This window comes from Castanea sativa, chromosome 3, assembly GCF_040712315.1.
Source record: "Castanea sativa cultivar Marrone di Chiusa Pesio chromosome 3, ASM4071231v1".
Lineage (NCBI taxonomy): Eukaryota > Viridiplantae > Streptophyta > Magnoliopsida > Fagales > Fagaceae > Castanea > Castanea sativa.
Genome location: NC_134015.1, coordinates 20,781,971 through 20,804,502, shown reverse-complemented (window position 1 = coordinate 20,804,502; position 22,532 = coordinate 20,781,971). Strand labels below are relative to the sequence as shown.

General features: G+C 34.1%; 2 protein-coding genes across 2 annotated transcripts in view; both read right to left on the bottom strand.

The window, feature by feature from the left end:
• Window positions 1–13,297, bottom strand: part of LOC142629772 (uncharacterized) — a 29,519-nt gene extending 16,222 nt beyond the window's left edge. The window contains exons 1-7 of the mRNA XM_075803807.1: window positions 12,832–13,297; window positions 11,547–11,718; window positions 11,234–11,451; window positions 7,365–7,425; window positions 3,698–3,770; window positions 1,523–1,600; window positions 174–331 (exon numbers count right to left, since the gene is read on the bottom strand). Coding sequence (XP_075659922.1) covers window positions 174–331; window positions 1,523–1,600; window positions 3,698–3,770; window positions 7,365–7,425; window positions 11,234–11,451; window positions 11,547–11,718; window positions 12,832–13,245 — 1,174 coding nt within the window. The 5' untranslated portion in view covers window positions 13,246–13,297. The remainder of the gene's footprint in view (window positions 1–173; window positions 332–1,522; window positions 1,601–3,697; window positions 3,771–7,364; window positions 7,426–11,233; window positions 11,452–11,546; window positions 11,719–12,831) is intronic.
• A 7,734-nt stretch (window positions 13,298–21,031) lies between these two features.
• Window positions 21,032–22,272, bottom strand: LOC142628653 (two-component response regulator 24-like). Its single transcript, XM_075802704.1, has 2 exons — window positions 22,027–22,272; window positions 21,032–21,208 (listed from the first exon to the last, which is right to left on the bottom strand). Exons 1-2 carry the CDS (start codon window positions 22,270–22,272, stop codon window positions 21,032–21,034), a joined length of 423 nt encoding a protein of 140 aa, XP_075658819.1.
• Between the last annotated feature and the right edge of the window lie 260 nt (window positions 22,273–22,532).

Genomic DNA, 22,532 nt, shown 5'->3' with positions numbered 1-22,532 from the left:
TTGGCATAACTTCTAGCCACCACTATTGCATAAATTTTAGGCTACAATTTATTCAAGCACGATTTTAGATTGCATGGTTCAAAATCTCTAGCAAATATGTATTGAAAGAAAGGAAGAAATCAAATGATTAGAAATATGTATCACTGTTACAACATAATATAGTATATGCACACCTTCTCGACATAAAGCCCGAAGATACAAGGATAATGGATCCCCAAAGTTTCCTTCATTATGTAAAACTCTAGTTCCGCCTTCAAAGCGTTTAAGGGCACGAAAATGCCGAATAGCTTCTCTTACAACACAATACTTGGTAAAGCACTCCACCAACAGCCTGAACATGAATGCATAATGTTATCTACCGATTATTGGAATTAGAAAAGAACAAGAGTTGAATTTAAGATATTATCAAAAAATCTAAAACGCATACAGCTTTTAGTTCTATATTGATGTATTTCTAGGCAGACAAAAAGAAAATTTGGCTCCATGTAGCAAAAGGCAGAGAGCAAAGAAAAATTATTTCAGAAAAACCAGTTGTGTAAATGCATATTTGGTCTCAAGAGCACCAGGAAAGATGAAGAAACCACCTTAAATTAAGGTAAACTATATATGCATCTCCTGCCAAGAATTTTATGACAGAGGTTAGAGTCACAGCTTATGCTTTCCAAGATCACTTTGAATAAACAACACTATGCATTGTGCTTGTTGCTTATACTTTTTTTTACTTTGTCCAAGGTAGACAGAGAAGCTTCATTGCCACCTCTCACCTAACCAAAGAACAATCATGCTATACCAGGTTACATGCAATTCTAATAACAGACCACTAATCACAGGCAAATAATTTGACCATTCTTGTATCTGAATTCAAAAATGCCCCACAGATATTACTAGAAAAGGAACTAGGAAAGGAAACTAGGATCCCTTCCTGAAAGGATTTGATGTATTTAAAGAAAGTCAGATATTAATTTAGGAATCCTATACTCCAAGAGTCAATCATTGATTATTGATGGAAAAGAGTCAACTGTTATACCAACAGAATCAGGGTAACACCTTGACAACTTATATTATTGAACTCAATAATTCTAAACCTAATTAATGAACAATAACCAATTTTATGGAGCAAGCAAACTCATCCATAACCAATATAAAGAGATATGGACTCATTTTTAATTGCATGATATTGACTATTATTATAGTCAAAGCTCATCGACTAACTGTTATTGCAACAACTCAGTTGCAGTTTGTTCAAAGAGACACATAATCAATGGCAACAAAAACCCTACTCAATGTTTATGTCTCAGGTAACAAGAGTTAACCTATTTCAAAAATAACAAGAACAACAATAAAAATTTATTAAATGATCTCATTTAATATATATATATATATATATATATATATATATTAAACATGATCACTAAGATAGGAAAGATACAAAATAATATAAATTTCACATAAATGATTTACCTAAGTTTCAACTGAAAAAGGTTTCCTTAAGATTAAGATTCATAGAAAGAGGCTTGCTTACGCATGGGTCTTCACATTAGGCTGCAAACGCTTGTGGTCTTCAACCATCATTCCTAGTAACTCAGCAACATCTTGCACCCTACAAGTACATTACAACGAAACCACAAGATAATGTATGTTATACATTAACTTGAAATTTTCAAGTTCAAAACATAGAAACTAAAGCAAGCCAATAAAGATAACTTTCTAGAGATTTTTTTTTTTTTTTTTCTTGGAAAAGTATAACTTTCTAGAGAAAATACTCCTGAACTGTTCTTTTTCATGCAAAACTAATGCATAGACGTCATTAATTGTCAATTAGATAATACAACAAGATTATATAATTTGCAGGTAGTTTTCTCACTCTCTTTTTTTTTCTTTTTTCTTTTTTTTTTTCCTTTCATGTAAAAGGATTGTGGAGATCTTTGTTTAAGAATTTTCATTCTTCAATAATAACGATTGTTTTCATCTGCTAATCTTGAATCTCAGTGTCTGATTTCGTATTAGCAATAAGAGCAGTGCTCCAAAGGCCTTGTAATTTCAACTAGCAGCAGCTAGCACCAAGCATTGTTGCAACAGGATCATCAATCAACATTTTTATTGTGGATATTATCAAGTTACTTTTCTTAATGGAAGGATATTCTTAAAGGCAATTACAATTTACAACATTCATAGTGGTCACATAATTATTTTGTATGATGCCTTATCTTAATTACTTGCTATGATGGCAACTTTTAATTACCATTACATATGTAAAACAAAATAAAACTAGTTCTGAGTTTTGACTCAACATAAAAATGAGATGGGACCCACCTGGTAATTTGATTCGTCTTAGTGTCCACTTTTTGACAATTATAATTTACTTGTATTCATATCCATTCACGAAAACCAAGCATTCTTCTTGGTAGACAAGACTGTTGTAACAGTCTATGACCTTCTGCAAAATTGGTGGGGTAAACTATTATGCAGTAAGGGATTGTGCAGTGCCAAATGCTGTGCCTATCTATGAACTTTTGTCCAATCCAATTTAAAATCATGAACTATGTGTTAGATAGCCCCACGTTGCTCAAAACCAATAGCACTTATTGCTTACCAGTAAATTCGTACATGTAATAAATTCAGCAACTCTCCCCCTCTAAATTCAAATATGACGTAAGAAAGAAAAAACATTTCTAACCAAGTGATACTTCTACCCTTTAAATTGGAAGGGATTCAGGGAGAAAATGGAAGGAAGGAGGATTCTGCAACAAGGGAAGGGTAGTAGGCAAACCACTGAGTATTTGTGCCATTGATAACGGGAAAAAGAGAAGAAATTTGTTTAACGTGGTAAATTATATGACCTTCAACTGATTTACCTTTCTCTAAGAATATTCAAATTGGAAAATCCTAGAGAGGAAAAAGCAATTGATAAAATGAATAGAATGAACCCTGAGGAATGAGCACGGTCAGGGGCGGAACTAGAATTTTGTTAATGGGGGGCCAAAATAATAATAACAATATAAAATTGAACCAATTTAATGGTGTCATACATGAAATATGAAGAGCTTGGGGGGCTAACCATATTTCTTTTGAAAATTTTAGAAAAATTCAAGGGTAAAAATCTAATATTTGAGAAGTTTGGAGGGGGAGGTGCCAACCATATATTTTTTGAAGAATTTAGGAAATTTTAGGTGTAATTTTATAATATTAGAAAAGTTTGGGGGGCTCTCTTCTAAGTGGGTCCGCCCCTGAGCACGATCAAGATGGAGTAAATTGGCATTGTAAAACAATCAGTATATAACAGTAAGTCTGGAGGAAACTCCAATACACTTGTTGATCCAAAAAAAAAAAAAAGGAATCCAAAAAACTTGATCGTGACAAAGTAATTAACTGAAACTTGGCACATTGGTAGGAGTTCCATGTTCTTGGGAACTTAACCCCAAAAATAGGGATCAATTATTTTATTTTATTTTATTTCATTTTCTTCTTTGACAATGATAACGTTGGGAACCTTTCTAAAGATGACCCTTTTTACTCGACTAAAGCTAGTAAAATTTAAGGGCAACATATTATTAAGTTTTCATTTCTTGGTTTTACCAAAAAATTAGGGCTGTCAAAGCACTCGGCTAGGGATTTGACCCTAAATACTTTGAAGAATCAAAACATTGTTGCTCATAAATAAACCAAATCTGGTATTGCTGATATGCTACTGAAGTACCTGTCATAAGATTCAGCTCTTGTATACGCTTGGATCAGCCAATTATAAGTCTCAGTATCAGGTTTCATATAATCTGTTATGCAAAAATAATTACAAGTATTTAACACCCAGGGGGAAAAAAAGATAATTAAGTACAAACCTTGAACAGTTGAAAACAGGCTGGAGAGTTCATTTAACTAAATTAAACCTACATAATGTAATCAGGAGTCTATTTTGACAATTGAATCAATAAAGTTAATATTGCGGAGGTTAAATAGAGGATTACATATTATTCTGTTAAACTAATTGGTTTCAAATTATGGATATTGTAAAGTTTCAAAGTCATAAACATTTCCAACTTCCAACGGAAATAACATAGATAGAAATCGGATACTATGAAGCACCAAAGGAAAGAAAAACAGTGTGAAAAGAAGCAAAAGTCAACCAAGAGAGCTTAAAAACCTTTGGCAAACCAAAAAATAAGAGTACAATTTAGTTTTATTTTTCAATTAACAAGTATCAAATATGTAGCAAACAGTTTAAATCAAGGTGCCTCTTGACCAATTTTTGCACGTACAATAAGTCCAATTAATTTGATAAAAATTGGACTAATACAAGAAAGCATTGCAACTCTCAAAAAACAAGAACATTCACTAAACCCACACAAGGCCAATGCAAAGGAGAAACCTCCTTGCAGAAGAAGGCATTGGCCAGAACTATTTTAACTAGTGACATTGATTTGTCTTGACATAGTTTTTGTTTCCCTTTCCACCTTATTTCCTCTTCAATTGTATTTGTTGAGGAATTTCTTCTATCTCTACCCTTTTTTTCTATAAGTAAATATTTCATTTAATAATACATAAAAGAGGTGCCACCCATGTACACAGGATGTATACAACAGGAATACCAATATTAAACACTAAAAGTAAAGCAATCAAACATCTCAGGAAAAGTAACAAAAGAGAACAACCCCAAGGATTTATCCTCTATCTCTTCTCTTCTCTTGTTTCCTTTACGTCAAAACTCATGTTCCTTATCAAAAACGTGGTTTTCTGTAGTGGATCCATTCAAAAAGGGGGTAAAGTAGAATAAAAACAACTAGAAAACTACTAATTCATATATATTGTAAAATAACCAAAGTACATCTTTAGTGCAGCACATACACTAAAATGATCACACCAGATCCCATGGCAAAAATCTTATCAAAGTCAGTTAGCAACTGGGCAATCATCTTACCATTAATGATAGTGCACTACCGAAAAAGGCATAAGCTTCCCAAACATTTATGAAACAAAGCAATTGCCCTGTAACTAATTCTGAATAAATGAACTGAAGTATGGCTCTATGGGAGGAGGTTGGTCCACCAATGCCGCGAATGGACTGTATGGGGTTAGCCTTTGGAAAAATATACAGGGAAGGTGGAATCTCTACCTTCATCAACTTCAAGGGTGGTGATTAAGGAGTCTTTCCTTGAGTTGCATCGTATTGCACAGAATAAGAGAACTACTAGTGGTCATATGCAATCACACAATCCATTCACTAGGAATCAAAAATTTACCAGGGAAGCATATGCATGGATACGGACACAGGTACAAGTACAGATACGGACACAGGTACAAGTACAGATACGGTACAATGACACGGCAATTTTTGAAAAATTAGCACACTAGTCAGCTGGGATACGTAGATTATTTTTTTTTTTTTTCAAATTTTACAAAATTTGTTTTATAACAAAAATTTTATTTGTTTTTAAATAATTGTTAATAATTCTTTTGTAAGTATATTAAAGCCTAGCCTATATATATATACTTGTGTCTATTGTCTACCTAAATAATAATAAAAGAATAATAAAAAGTTAACTCATAAAAGAAAATTTTAAAAAGAAGTTGGCTTAGGACACACAAACAAAACAAAAGGGCAAAAGGGGGAAATCACTAACCTAAGCACGCACGAACAAAAGTCACAAAAAAAGGCAAAATGGGGAATATGAATTTGGATCTGTCCTTCAGTCCCTCCTGTGTGAGAAGAAGAAGAAGACGAAGACGAAGAAGAAGAGATCTATGATGAAGAAGAACAAGAACATCTGCAAAGAAGAAGAAGAAGAAGATCTGCGATGGGCTGGGTTAGTTAGTCAATTTTTTTTTACAAAGCATGTCCCGACCGTGTCTCAAAAGTGTCCGAGCTGTGTCCAGGCCGTACCCAATTATTTAAAATAAAACTTTTAAATTAAAAAAAAAAAAAAAAGAGCATCTGGGACCTAGGGTGGCAATTCGTGTTCACGGGTCGGGTTCATGTCGTGTCAAGCCACGTGTATTCAGCTATATGGGTTGACCCGAACCCAACCAGTTTAGTAAGCATGTCAGGAATCCTCAACCCAAACACAACCTGTTTATTAAACAAGTCAACCCGACCTAACACGTTTAACTCGTTTAATTATCAAGTCATATGAAGATCAATACAAATGACTGATTTCATAATCTATTTGATTAATAGGTCATACCAAACCTACATAATTTTTATTAATTCCCATATATCTAAAATTAAAATACAATTACAACTATAAATATAGTAATAAACATATAAAAACAACTATTGATTAAGCAATAATATCAAAATAACTAATAATTTTGTAAGCTAAATGGATCAAACAAGTCAGACGGGTTCACATATTGAACATGAACACGACCCGTTTATTAGATGGGTTAGCCATGTCAACCCAAATATGACCCGACCCCGTTTAGCCTCAACCCATGAGCTGTTTATAAACGGGTTAGTCATGTCGGGTTTGTGGGTCATGTCAGATTTTGCCACTCCTAGCTGAGACACGCGTACAGCCGTGTCCCAGGAGTATCCCATGTCGCGTACGACATGGATACAGCACCCAATTTGCTGTGTCCATGCTTCCCAGAATTTTACACAAGCAGTCCATGACTGGGAATTGAAGTCAGAGGAGAGGATACGTTGTGCTGAAGGTCATCTATTCAGGAGGGTTCAAGATTAGATCCTATAATAGCCTTAGCCCCTACAGAAGTTGAAAAGTTCCCTTCGAAATGCATTTGGAAGCCTAAAGTCTCAACAAAGGCAGCTTTTTCTTTCTCTAGGTTGCTTCTTTGGAAAAAATCCTAGCAACAGATAATTTGAGAAAGAATAATATTATTTTAGTGAGCTGGTTTTGTATGTGCAAGGGGGATGGGGAACATTAAATCACTTGTAGAGAGTTGTGGGATATGGTATTTGCTCTTTTTGACGTTCAAAGGATGATGTAGATTTACTAGCTTATTAGCAAAGGCTGTTTTGGGCAACATCGGAACAGTGAGATATGGAAGGCCACTCCTCATTGCCTGATGCAATGCATCTATAGGGAAAGAAATGTAAGAAACTTTGAAGGGTGTGTGAGGAACCGAGGACAGATCTAGAAATTGCATTTCTTTGAAAACTATATTAGAATACTTGTCAGCATCAGAAAGCTTCTCTTTCTCAAACTTATTAGAGTTTATTGAATATCGTACACTTAGAGCTTAGTTGTGATGAACATCTATAATACATTGTTTGTAATTGTTGAATTCTTATTTTTCCAATACAACTCAGTATTTATAAAAATTTTATAAAAAAAAACAAAAAAAACAAATTCATAGCGCATAATATCTTCATGTAAAAGCACAAAAAAAAGGAAAAAGTTGTTGCGAACCTTCTCCATATTTCATGTTCTCAAACGTTGCAAAGGCAATTTCAGGTATGCCACAAGTAGCCTAAATAATAGAAACAAATGTAATCAGTTTGTTGCAAAATCTGTAAATAAAAAAAACTAGGTCAATTTTGTTATCTAATTGTTAAGTTATTGTAACACACACATTAAATGAGTTTTAACCCACAACCTCAGTCTCCAGCCACTCTTGTGGGAGGAGGAAGTGCCATTTAAGCCAAAGTTTATAAGCAAACAACTATGCCAATTTTGAGCAAGCTGGAATAGTTTACTACAGAATTAAAACATCAGCTGATACTTCTAGTGTTATTCTAACCACCATATTTAGTAGTTCATGAAGATTAGTTAAAAACAAAACAAAACAAAAGTAAATTACACTGACATTCCTGAGGTATAGTGAAAAAAGACTTTAAATGCCATACTGTTCCCCCAAATTCTAAAAATGATTGAAACTCCTTCGAACTTAAACAGAGGGTTAAAGTTTATTCCCAATTAAACCAAATTCAAAATCCCAAACATCATCTTGGGGTTCAAGTTATAGCCCAAAGGTAATGGCATTTTTTGTGGTGCCCCATATATGTGTTCAAAGCCAATCTCCCCCTCCCCCACTATCTACCTATCAAAAAAAAAAAATCAGAAACATCATTTTTAATTAAACATTCCACCATGTATTTACTTTTCTTCTCTTCTTTCTCAACAACCAAACAAAGCAAAAAAATTAAAATGAATAGAATGAATAAACCTTCAAGAGAGCCAACGGTTGTGGGAGTGGGCTCAATAGGGTTGTGGGGCTGCTATTGTGGGTTGCATCAGAGACTTACGGCGACAGTGGTGGCTAGGCTTTCATCAACAACCACATGTGGAGGTTTGACAAATTAAAAGTTGGGGATTTGGCTTGGGTTATTAGCGGCGGCGGCAGGTTGTGGTTCATTTGGGGGTTTTGAAGATTTTGTATGCTTGATGATGTAATTGGTTGTTGTTGTTGTAGGAATGTTTGGTTCCTGGGTCAGCTGAGTTTTGTCTTTAATTTTATGAAATTCTTTATATTTCTTTATCTTGTTTCATCCTTTTGAAGGAAATCTTTGAAAGATTAATTCACCACTAGTGTTTTATTTTTACCCTGAATAGATTGAACAACTCTCAAGCTATAGACCAAGTTTGTAATTTGCTTTAATTTAAACTTTGAAATCTTGTAATAAAAAATATAACTTTTCCAATGATGATGATGAAACAACAATATAGCTGTGATCGTCTTCTACTGATTCTTAACATACTGGAGCAAAGGTTTTGTCCTTGATCATCCAATTCCAATCAATTTAAAATTTTTTTTTTAATTTGAATGTTAAAGCATTTTCGATGATAGTTCACCCAATCTTGTTTTTTTTGAGATTTTTTACTTAGATTTCTGTGGCGAATTTAACAAACACCTTGGGCATTGGTTGTAAATGAAAAAAAAAAAAAAAAAAAAAAGAAAAAAAAAAGAAAAGGAGAAGATCTCCTTGGCTGCATGAAATTAATTAGTTAAGTGCTTGGTTACATAAAAGGTGTTTCAAATGTTTGGTTTTTGTTTTATTGGAACATGTTGATGCGGACAAGAAAGATTTCAAGGAAAAAAAATATTAAACACAAAAAGATTCAAGATTTGTGGTCTAGTCTCGATGTGGGACTTTTGACACCTTTCATAGGTTACTTTAGTTGTTATTGAGTTTCTTAGGATAGAAAGATGTTGGATCAATTTTAACTCAGTTTCACTAGAATTAGTGAAATTTGGCAATTTCCAAAAAACTGCAATGGGCTGTCTGTCCTTGGCTGTACCCAAGGCCCATGACTCTTACTTTATGCTTTGAGTCATTTTCCAATTCGGTTTAGAAATTCTTAAGTCCTTTTTGAAAGTTATTAGTAAACCTGTTCATTCTATGAATAGGTTATTGATAGTAAGATTATTCTAATAAAATCTCAGCAGCTTATTTTATTGTTTGAGGGTGTGATTGCCTTCTCCTACCTAAGTGTGATTGCGTAGGAACCTAGGTATGATTGCCTAGTGTTTTATCTATCTTATTTCATGTTCTACTCACTATTTTTGACACAAAACAACCATCAACATATTTAAGAATTGATATTTTTTTTACCTAAGCCCTTTAACACCAATCCTCATTCAAGAAACCTTCAAGGTCTCATTAAGAACCTAATTTAGAGCTGAATCTTAAAAAACCTACATCACGTGTCAAGTTTTGATGCCATTTGACTTGGAAGTAGGTCAAGGGGGCACACTATAAACAAAGAATCATTTTTAATAAGTAATAAGTTTTATTGATATAAAACAAAGAATTGATGGCAGAACATGGTGTTTGGGTGTTTTGACTAAAGATACAGGAACAATGTCAAAAGAGCCATGGCCAAGTGCATGTGGAATTCATATTTCACCAATATCAGCTGCATCTCAATTAAAAAAAAAAGTTGTTTCGAATTTGGGAAACATAGGAAAGCATTCAAACCAGTTTTTCTCCAAAGATATTTCACAGCACAGGAAACAGCAACTATATATTATCATAGTTGTTTCAACGAGAATGTTGAGATGGAATTCCAAGAAACTTATAAAGAATAATAAATTTTTCAAGAAAATATGTTAGTTTTCCTTGTATGTAGGATTTAAATGGAAAAACAAAATGATCAACTGAAATGGACAGGAGAAAGGCAATCACACCCTCAAGGCTTTAAATAAGCTGCTGGAATTTAATTAATCAATCTCTATGCCTATAACATTGACTACAATAGAGCCTTTACATAGAGGCTATTGTTAACCTTTACATAGAGGCTATTGTAAATCCCTTTCCTAGAAGGACTTGGACTCTAAATAACCTATTCCTAGAATCAATAGGAATACTAATAACAAACAAGACAACTTAATAACTCCTAAACCAAAGGACTCAAAACATAAAATAATAGTCATGGGCCTCTAGGACAGCCCATTTCTTTAAAAATCTGGAAATTACCAAATTGCCCTTATTCTAGTCAACTAAATTAGAACCAATCCCAACCTAAAAGACTCAATAATAAATAAAATAACCTATCAAAGGTACTAAGAATGTCGGACATCAAAACTAGACCACAATTCTTGAATCTTTATATATTTAATCTTCTTTTTCCTTGAGCTCTTTCTTGTCCGCATCACAACTATTTATGATTATTATCAGTTTCAATTTGTATTACGGAGGCTATATCATATAATGAAATTGAACTATTAAATGTTTGAAACATTCTTTTTAAATTTAATAATGATATTCATGGGATGGATAAGTTAAACATTTCACTAATTTTAAAGTTGAAATTCGGTAAATTATGTTTCTCAAGAAGGATTTTGACTTCCACTTTTAGAACTTCATACCTGTCATAGTAAATTCTATAGTGCCTTAAGTTTTGACTTTTGAGTATTCAATATTTACCCTCTAAATTTAATCAAGAAGTAGAAAAATCAACATCGAAGAATGTGGGTAGCATTAAGACATTAGAGATTTCTCCAATTCACAGCTCAAGTTCAATCTTCTTCCTTTTTTTTTAACAGTGATACATTAGTGGGTAGCATTATCATGTGAAGGTCAATATCAAAATCAAATAAGAACTATCCTATCCTAACATTTTACCAAATTTCTTTATCCTAAAGTTCCTACCAAAACATACAAATGAGCAGTATCCTGAAGCACTTACAAACAAGCACACTCATTGCCAGGTTCTGATTGAAAACCCAGGTGTCATAAATTTAGGCTTGTTTCTTAGGGAGGGGAGAAGGAAAAAAAGAAAGTAGCTAAACAATAGAACATAAAACAACGCCATAAGCAACATTGAGAGAGATTCACCTGCACACTGAGCAAACAATTGAAATGAAAAGTGGTTGCCATCCGCCCAGCTGCCTCCATTTCATAGGCAATATCCAATGCATTAGAATGATCCCCAACTTTACAGTCTTCCTCAATTATAAGATCATAAATTTCATCAGTAGCCCTCAGCCCACCTTTGGCTCCCCTCAAAAACACTTTATTTGCATCTTCCAAATACCTGTTCATAACAAGCTCCTCTGCTCACAAGATGCACTTCACCAACTTAGATAATAATTCAAATTCAACTGAATAGATATGCATAACCAAAAAAGAAAAACATTGTATTTTATACCAACAAGAATCAGCCATGCCTGGCGAATGTCGTAGTTTAACTTCTCCATCGCTGCAAGAATTTCTAAACCTCTAGTTGCATGACCTTTAGAACCGAACAACCGAATCAGCGCCACAAACGTTTTGTGTAGTGGACGAACACCCGCACTCAACTCCCTCCTCAGCGATTGCATCTGCATTCATGGAACAACAAAAATTCAATTTTCAAATAAAACAACAACAACATCAACAAACCATAGTTATAAATAATAATAGTAATAATAATAATAATAATAATAATAAGGTTAAAAATCAATTAAGTCTCTTGACTTTTACTTCAATTGTCAAACCAATCCTTAAGGTTTAATTTTATTAATTTAGTTCCTCACTTTATCAAAATAAGTCAATCTAGTCTTCCAAAATCTGTTAACAAATGAAGCCATTAACACTTTTTTTTATATAATAAATACTCATCAAGCAACAATATCAATTAAATAACACATTTTATGAATTTTTTCAATTAAATTTTAAATTATAAACATAGAATGTTTAAACGGCCTCGTTTACCAACATGAAGTACCATATTGACTCAAATTTACAAAGTGAGATACTAGCACAACTTAGTAACTAATTTGACAAATTGAAAAAAAAAATCGAAGCAAAAGTCAAGAGACTAAATCGAATTTTAGCCTAATCACAATAATAATAAGAACAATAGTTGCTACCAGCACTACAAAATTTGTCACTATAATGCGTAACCCAAACTGCAATCACAATATATCATTATTAACAATATCAGTTAATCCTACAAATTTTACACTAATGGCCTGTTTGGGAGTTTAGAGAGGGAGGAGAGTAGAGGGGAGTAGAGGAGAGGGGAGTAGTGGGGAGGGGAGTAGAGGAGAATAATTATCCTCCACCTTGTTTGGATGTTTTTATAATTAGTAAGGGGGAAGGGAGTAATTAGCTCTTCCCCTTGTTTTTAACATTGTAATTTTATAAATATAATAAGGGTAAATTAGGTAATTTACTTTATAAATAATTTTATGTGCTCTACTCTCCCTCCAAATCTCTCCAATTTGGGGGAATTAAAAATGAGGGGGTTGGAGGTAGTTGAAACCCCTCCAAACCCCTCCAAATCCCTCTCCCTCCTTCCTTAAAAAACTCTCAAACAAGGTAATTGAATTACTCCCCTTCCCTCTACTCTACTCCCCTCCTTTTTTAAACATCCAAACATGCCATAAGTAATGTGAATTCCGTAAACAAGTATTATCAACAAAAAAAACAGAAATGGTGGCAATGCATACAGCGGCTTCGTGATCGGCATTGAGAGTGTAGGACACGATCAAGGCGTGGAAGGAGCGGGGGCCGGGGGTGAGGCCGGCGGCAATCATGTCGTGAATCACTTGGGAGACGGCGAGAGAGTCGCGGTCTCTCGCTCTCTCCATGAGCTCTTCCATGAAGATGAAGCGGAGGCTCTTCTCGGCCGCCGAGGCCGACGCCAGAGCAAATGCCGACGAAGACGAAGACGATGACGAATCGTCGCCCCTCGAGAGCTGACGCTGAGGCTTTCGACTTCGGGTTTTTTTCCGCTTCTCCGGAGAGGAGACTGCGGAGGAGCGAACGATGAGGAGAGGCTTTGGAAGGAGAGGGGAAAGGAGGGGAGAGGGTTTGGAGAGGAGAGAGGTGTGGGTTGAGAAGAAGAAATGAGTAGAAGACATTGAGAAAGGGTGGTTTCAGAGTTTCAGGGTTTTGGAGTGAAGTGGAGAGGAAAGCAGGGGTTTTGAGAGTGGGGGTGGGGGATATATGGGAGTTTTTGAATTTTGGGAGGAAGATGATAAGGCAACATGAACCGCACGTGCGGTGTTTCAACTAGGCTAAAATATTGTTTTAGTTCGTAAATTTCATTAAAATTTTCTTTTTTTTTATACTTAATTTAATTATAGGATAAAGTTTTGTTACAACTTTATTTAATTTTTTTTATCAGATGTAAATTTTTATAAATCCTCATTCTCAAAAAAAAAAAATTTTAAATCCATCATTGGATAACATTTTTTTTCTTATATCTTCTATCAATTTTATGTTTGCAAAATTTTTTTAAAATCAAAGATTAATAATTATATCATCAATTAATGTTTTAATTTTAAATTTTTTTAGTATAAAATTATGGATAAAAAATAAATTTATGAATTAAATAATAAATAACATCCAATTGATAAAAAATTTAACATATGTTTTAAGAACATAAGCAGCATACAATATAGCTGTTATGAAAACATATTAATTTTTTTAGTGGTTATTGTAGGTTTGTAACCATTGTCTTTAATCTTATAAAGTGGTTTTTTTCAATAATTTAGGAGATAATTTAGAGGCCAGAAAAAGTGGAAAGGATTAAAAAATATATTTTTATAAGTTTAAAAGTAGAAAGAAAAACATCTTCAATGGTTTAAAGACAAAAAAATAACTCTCAATAAAGTGTAGAGAAGAAAATAATATTTTATCCTATCAACAATTACGTGTCAATCATTATATAATAATTTTTAATAAAGTTCAAATTTTAAATAACTAATGTATCTTTAGCTTATTATTTATTTCCAAAACAAGACTTGAGATTTAGGTTTCAACCCTAAGAAAGAAAAAAGTCTCGAGTTTTAGGAAAAGTAGTACTAGTATTAGTATATGCACATGCGATCCACCCATTATTAAAAATTAAAAAAAAAATTATTGAAACTCTATATTATGCTTGCTTGATGTATCTTGTTTTTTTTTCTTAAGAATCCTTGCTTGGTGGATCTCGTGGGCACACCCTCAAGAAATTGTTTGGTAATGTAGTATGCTTGCTTTCCATATTGGCAAAAGGAATGAAACGTTGAATGCACTAAAATGCATTAACTAATGTACCATGTGGCCTCCGGGATGCATTCAACATTTCAGTCCATTGTGGAATATGTTGGTCATAAGGTCATTTACCATGCTTACACCCAACAAAGTTATGATTCCCTTGCTTGCTAAGTGATTTTTTATAAGTTTTAAGTTCTAACTTAATCTTTTACAAGCTTGGATAATTTTATATGATTGTGTAAGGAATGCCTAATATGCATGTATTTTAAGGGAGTGAAAAATAATATCCCACCCTTAATTTTCCCCTTCACAAACCTTAATTTAAATGAATAAGAAAGAAACAAAAATATTTTCCCTCAAAGTCCACAGCCACAACTCAGGAAGTCAACAAGACAACGAAAGTCTGATCCCAAGTATACAAATGCAGCACTAATAAAAGATGATGATCAAGGAAAAATTGAGAGAGAGTCAATGGTGAGGGGGAGTGTTAGAAATCAACACCGCCTCTCTTGCCTCTAGAATCTGTCATTGATTCTATAAAGTTTCCCTCTCTCTCTATCTAACATTATCTCCAAGATATTTCCTATCTTTCTCTAGATACTTCCTAGAAGAAATAACTTTCAGCCACAAGTTTATAAAATTATCTAGAAGCTTGGTGAAGGTCAGCTTTTACAGTTGGTAAAGAATGGACTAGAAAGTCCAAAGTCAATGAGTTAAACCGACCTTAATCTAGTATAAATAGGAGTGATGGTGCCTATGTCGTGGAGTGTGAAGTGGTGTAAGGTGAAGTGAAGTGAGTGAAGAAAAGAAAGTCAACAGCTAGTGTGTAGGTGTGTGTAGGTATATTTATGTGAGTTGATGCGTGTTTTGTAAAAGGTAAATAAGTGGAGAAGTGCAAAGGCAAAAAGAAAGTGTCATGTGTGTCTAAGCAAGTGTGACTTGTGTCTTTGTAAAAGTGTGTTGTCAACTTATCAATATTGTGAAATAAATTATGTTCTCTTCAACAAGTTGTCTTTTTTTGTTCAACAATCTAGTATATGAGGCGGTCAAGGACTGTATTTATGGTGTCTAAGATGGATTCAGATCCTCTAGAGTTCCTAGGGTACTCTATCAAGTAGGGTTCATTTAATCCTAACCACTTTTTAATGATTTAATGGTCTAGATTCTGCCATGTCAGCATTTCATTAATAATATTCTTAAAATAATAAAATAATATTGTAAACAAAACAATTAAGATGATTGTTAATGAAATGCTGACATGGCAGAATCTAGACCATTAAATCATTAAAGAGTGGTTAGGATTTAATGAATTCTACTAGTAGAGTACCCTAAGAACTCTAGAGGATTTGAATCCGTCTAAGATAGTATTTTTGGAGGTGTTCATTTTGCTTGTGTATAGTCTAGGATTCTGAAGCTTGTGGTCTGGGACCAAGCTTATATGGTGGTGTGAAAGATCTTACCAAATTGTGATGATAGACCTCTAAGCTGTCGGTAGCATTAGAAGGCTCAATAACCTAAATTACAACTCATGGTCGACTTGCATGGAATTCTACTTGCGACAGAGGCATGATTTGTGGGAGATCGTAGCTAGTGGCGAAACCACACCTCCTGAGAATGCAAAAGCTTTACAGAATTGAAAGATTAAAGTCAGGAATGCTTTGTTGCAATCAAGACAAGCATCGAAGAAAAGATGTTCAAGCACATCAGGCGTGTAGACACACCAAAGGCAGTGTGGGACACCTTTTCAACACTATTTTCAAAGAAGAATGATGTGAAGTTACAATTGCTTGAGAACAAGTTAATGTCAATGGCACAATGAGACATGACGATCACACAATACTTCACCAAGGTAAAGTCTCTATGTCGCGAAATCTCTGAATTAGATTTTGCGTCAAATATTTCTGATTAAGAATAAGAAGGATAATCATTCATGGCTTGAGACTCAAATATAGAAATTTTGTAGCTGCCATTCAAGGTTGGCCTATCCAACCATCATTAGTAGAATTAGAAAATTTGATAGCTGACTAAAAAGCATTGGTCAAGCAAATGGCTGGGTCTCACTAAAGAATGAAGATGAGGCACTCTAGCTGTCAATATAAAGACCGACTCAAGATCGAGGAGCTCAAGGAAGATGCAACAATAATGATCTGTGATCCACGGGTTGCAAAAATCATAATGTCAAGTGTTTCGAGTGTGGAAAAATGGGCCACTTTGCTCAAGACTATCGATTCAAGCGGAGAACAGCTCAAGGAAATATAGCGACGTCCAGCAACCTAGAAGATGACAGCAAAGGAGACTGGGCAGTTGAAGCATTTCATGTAGTGACAGAGCCTTTAGAAGAAAAAGAGAAATTAGCAGCCACCATCGTGGAAGGAGACAAAAAGATGGCACTTGTAGCGGCCAGTCACAACCAAGCAAATTATAAAAAGTATTGGGTTGTTGACTCGGGATATGCAAACCATATGACTAGTGACAAGGAAAAATTGCAAAATGTATCCTAGTATAACGGAGGGAAGGGGGTAGTAACAACCGATAATACAAGATTTCCAATAGCACACATTAGTGAGATGGTAATCACCCCTCACAGCAGCAATAATAATCAAGTACCTTTAAAGAAGGTATATCATATGCCTGGAGTGAAGAAAAATTTGCTTTCAATCACGCAACTAGCAAATGAAGGTAAGGCTTTTGTTTGGTCCTGAAGATATTAAGGTGTACAAAGAGCTAATAGTTATTGGTACACCAACCATGGAAGGCAAACGAATGGACTCTATGTATGTGATGTCAACCAAATCAGCCTATGTGGATAAAACTTAGAAAAATGAAACTGCAGATCTTTGACATGCAAGATTCGGGCATGTCATCTACCATAAATTAAAGGTGATGATGAGCAAGTCTATGCTTAAGGGCCTAACTCAATGGGAGTGCCAAGAAGACACAGTTTGTGTTGGTGCCAATACGGGAAGGCACATTAACTGCCATATCAGGAGTCAAAGTTTAAAGCAAAGGAGCCCCTAGAGTTTATCCATATAGATGTCTTCAGACCTGTAAAGCAGGCGTTTATCAGTGGGATGCATTACATGGTGACGTTCATCGATGATTTTTCAAGGTACGTATGGGTTTTCTTTATGAAAGAAAAATCGTAGACTTTATCAAAATTTAAAGAGTTTCAAATGAAAGTGGAAAAAGAAGTTGCTAAAAAGATTAAGCCCCTGATTAGCATGTTAGTTCTAACACAATAATTCACATTTTAAACAATATTACACACATTTTCACACTTTTTCACCCACACGTATATCAAAAACACCCGAACAATATTACTCAAACTCCTCTACCATACTGCCCTAAATGCCTACGTACGGAGATTAGGGGAGAGTATACTTCAAATGAATTTTGCAAGTATCTACGAGAGTGCAACACATGACAATTTACTTGTCCAGGCACTCCATAACAAAATGGTGTATCTAAAAGAAAGAATAGAGATCTTGTAGAGACCTGCCGAAGCATGTTACACGCAAACGATGTGCTAGGTAGATTTGGGCAGAGTGTATGAAGACAGCGACTCATGTGATTAACAGACTTCCACAAGCAAGATTTGGGTTTGTCTCGCCTTTTCAAAAGCTGTGGAAGACCAAACCAACGGTATGTCATTTTCGAGTCTTTGGCTTGCTATGTATTTGTGCCTAGTTATCTACGTTGTAATTTCGATAAGAAGGTGGTTCATTGTATATTTGTGGGCTACAATAGCCAAAGGAAAGGTTAGAGGTATTATAACCCAACGAATGATCGTTATTACACCTCAAGGAATGTGATATTTGGAAGAAAAAGCAACATTGCCAAAGAAAATCAAAGACAAAAATCTTGAGAGCACAGGAGAGCATTCAAGGAAAGACCAGCTCACGACAATTGATGAAATACAACTTTTTGAAGATAAAGTTGAGCTAGAGCTTAGAGAAGTTATTCAAAGTCCATGTCAAACTGGTGTTTACCATAGGACTCCAGAGGAGAATCCACTAAAAATTGAAGAAGTTAAGGAAGAAGACGAAAGTCCATAGCCACAATTCAGAAGGTCGTCAAGACAACGAAAGTCTAATCCCAAGTATACAAATGCAGCACTACTAGAAGATGATGATCAAGGAAAAATTGATAGAGAGTTAGTGTTGAGGGGGAGTGTTAGAAATCAACACCGCCTCTCTTGCCTCTAGAAATCTCTCATTGATTCTATAAAATTTCCCTCTCTCTCTCTCTCTAACATTATCTCCAAGATATTTCCTATCTTTCTATAAATACTTCCTAGAAGAAATAACTTTCAACCACAAGTTTATAAAATTATCTAGAAGCTTGGTGAAGGGCAGCTTTTACTGTTGGTAAAGAATGGACTAGAAAGTCCAAAGTCGATGAGTTAAACCAGCCTTAATCTAGTATAAATAGGGGTGATGGTGCCTATGTCGTGAAGTGTGAAATGGTGTAAGGTGAAGTGAAGTGAGTGAAGTGGAGAAAAGAAAGTCAAGAGCTAGTGTGTATGCAGGTATATTTATGAATTGATGTGTGTCTAGCAAAAGGTAAATAAGTGGAGAAGTGCAAAAACAAAAATAAAGTGTCTTGCGTGTCTAAGCAAGTGTGGCTTGGGTCTTTGTAAAAGTGTACTGTCAACTTGTCAATATTGTGAAATAAATTTTTTTCTCTTTAGCATGTGTTGTCATCTTTTGTTCAACATGGAATTTTCATATACTCAAATATGACTGCAGATTAAAAAATGTGATTGAAAACACAAAGTACAACGAGGTTGTAGTTTATAAATTGCCTTTAGCTACTTGAGTTATGTGAGATGTAAAATTACATTCAGGGGATACTTAGATAGTATCATCAAGAATTTTTTTATGCTTTTATGTTCTTTAATTTGAAGATTTCCCCCCTACATTCCTAATAATTTTTTTTATACGAATACTGAAATTTTATTAATGATGCGAAAAAGCAATTACATTGTGGATAAGAGTTTGTTCAAGGAAATAAGGGTTCTCTCAATCCATGCAATGAAATTAACAATGCCTAGAGCATGTTTGACTAGTAAATGGGCTGGTCTATTACCTTGTCTAAGCACATGAGAGAATTCAACCCGACAAAAGTCCTTGCATAATGTATGCATTCCTAAAATAACTGGTTCCACATATAGTGGAGGGGTTGATATTTCACATAGTGCTCGGTGTACAATAATAGAATCACCTTCCAAGATAAACTATTGAATTCCGATGTCCTTGACAAAAAGGATTCCGGCCTCAAAAGTTTTAGCTTCTGCCTCCACAGCGCCCAATGGAGCAGAGATCTTCTTGCCTAGAGCTACCTCCACCCTTCCTTCCTCATCTCGGATAATCACACCAATGCCCACTGCCCCTTGCGATGAAAATACGGCCCCATCGACATTAACTTTGAACAAAGGTGCCCGTGGGGGTGACCAAGAGTTATGCAACTCCACCGTTGGTGCTGGCAGGCATGTTGCCTCGACTGCAGCAGTGTACTCAGCCAAGTACGTGGCTGCCCAATTATCTCACACCTCGTTTTCTGTTTGCCTCCATTCCTCACCTCATTCCGATTACACCACAAAGCCCAAGCTATTATGACAAACTTGGCTATTTTGGCTCCCACCACACTATTAGTCATTAGCATGTGGCATAGGAAGTCGTGGAAAGACAAACAATTACCCCCACCAAACGGCGCCACGATCCCTAATGATTTTTTGTTTTCACTACTTGAGAAGGGTGCACAAGAATATAGACTTTAATTTTTCAAAATTAAATTGTCAAATAAAACTAGATTGTCATTTATGTTCAAGCACGAAAACATACAAATAGTAGTGGCATTGAGATAACCTTAACTAAGTAGTGAACTGTTCATCTCGATCAGTCTTCTCGCTAAGGACTATGAATTGTTCATTTGGCACCAAAATTAAGAAAACTAAAATAAATATTTGACACAAAATTATACTACAATTTGAGTTTAATTTCAATTAAATTTTGATTCTAATTATCATTTAACTTTAATATGTTATGTATGATTTCTGGTATAATTATCTTTTTCATAGCAAAGAAGAATTAAAACAAATCTTCATGCTTGTTGATAAGTTTACTAAACACAAAGGTTTTTTTTTTTTTTTTGAAAGAGAATTTCAACTTATGGCATCTGCTCTTAATGAACATTCATTATCATCAGATTAAGACACCAATCGACTTTTGGTGTAGACGGGGATTAATCCCACAGAGACTTTACCAGTTGAGCTAACTGAACTCCATATCTTTTATACAACCATCAGAGACTTTACCAGTTGAGCTAACTGAAACCCACTACTAAAAACAAAGGTATTTAACTAATGTTCGATTTTTTTTTTCATTTTCTTTTTTCATATTGTTGTTGCTAGTACTGATAAAACATTGAATAAATAAGGTAAGGAAATATTTTCATAGTTATACATAAAATAAAAACATACATTTTATTTTAATCCATAGTTGTTTTGGATTCTATAAGTTTCATATTTCTACTAACTCAACTATGAATTCTATAAGTTTCATATTTCTACTAACATAAAGCAACTAACATAAGAACATAGTTTTGATATGCCCATTGCATAAAAACAAAGGATCACATGGTTCATCTGCTATCTCCATTAGCATATTAGTTATTCTTGTTTAACTCGCTCAGGAGAGACTCGATCTTTTCAATGGTTAATGGCTTCTCATAACACTGATTTTGACCAGCTGCAATAAAATCATTTCTTTCAGAGCTTAAATCACATGAAGTGACTCCCACAATTGTGCTATTGACGCCCATAGCTCGTAGCTCCTTTGTCGCCTATAAATAAAATATAATTAGGGGCACATGTTCTTATATGAAGTTATTAAAAGTAGGATAAATTTAAAAAATTGAGACAACATTACTTGATGTTGCACAAGTTACAAATATGAGCCTTTATGAGCGTTAGCTAGAGTATATATTATATATAAGAATCTAAACATAATAGCAATAATAATAATTTGATGATAGTTAATAGTCTTGTAACTTAACTAACATTTTTTGGTGATTCCAATAGAGATGTTTAGGATTCAAATTTCCCTACCTTAATTATTGAATCAATAAAAAAATGCATACTGATATGACATAAGAAAAATTTTTACATATTTGCTTGTGAATAGTTGCTTAAAGTTGCAATAATTATGTTGACATAAATTGTCAAGAGTCTAGTAATTAATTGGCATTACCCAATTCTCTAAATAGAGAAAAAAAAAAAAAAAGTTGTGTTCCACAAATCAAAATTATATGAGTTATTGAAAAATCCTATCAACTATCATTATGAATAATAACAAAGCATTATTAAATTATTCTTATACTATCATCACTTGTGAACCTAGTTACAAAGATTATGAACTTACATAAGAAAATGCAACCATTTATGCTAATATATTGCTTTTGTAAGTTCTCTGAATCAATATATGAAAATGCATGCATATCCTTACCTTTAAAGATTATTGTATCGTGTATAAAAAAAAAAATAAAAAAAAAAAGATTATTGTATCGAAAGTAGTTTACTTTAACATCATATTTTCTAATAAAAAATTTCCTTAAAAAAAAATTCTTATAAAAAATGTGAGGTTCTACTCTGACAAACATACCTCGAGCCCATTCATGATTGGCATCTCCTTGTCTATAAAAATAATATCAAATGAAGCCCCAGATCGGTAAAGATCAACTGCTTCTTTTCCATTTTTGACATCTTGAATTTCCTTAGTAAATTTGCTTAGGAGTGCACTATGGATTTTTCTAATGATGGGGTCATCATCCACAATGAGCACAGAAAACTTCTTTTCAGAGCCAATGATTTCCATACTCTTTGAACTTGATACTCCTTTTCCGAACATTATCTCTCCTCGTTTCAATATTCTGTGGGCAATCAAACTTTAATTTCTCTTAAAAATTTAGTAAGTGGTAACAAATATAGCTTAATGTGAAATTAGGAAACAAATTATTATTTTCGATGCTTAATTTCCTATTTCCCAATGACTAGAGAGTACAATAGTTTTATGAAACAACACATCATTTCATCTCAGTATAGAATATATGTAAGTGTAGTGTATAATATATAAGTAAAAATATAAATAATTTAAACTAGCATATCAAC

Bases quoted from the DNA above. Each gene is read 5' to 3' on its own strand.
- LOC142628653 (XM_075802704.1), bottom strand. From the start codon at position 22,272: ATGTTCGGAAAAGGAGTATCAAGTTCAAAGAGTATGGAAATCATTGGC. The intron at 21,209-22,026 runs GTATGTTTGTCA...TTTTATTTATAG, and splicing joins CAATCATGAATGGGCTCGAG to GCGACAAAGGAGCTACGAGC.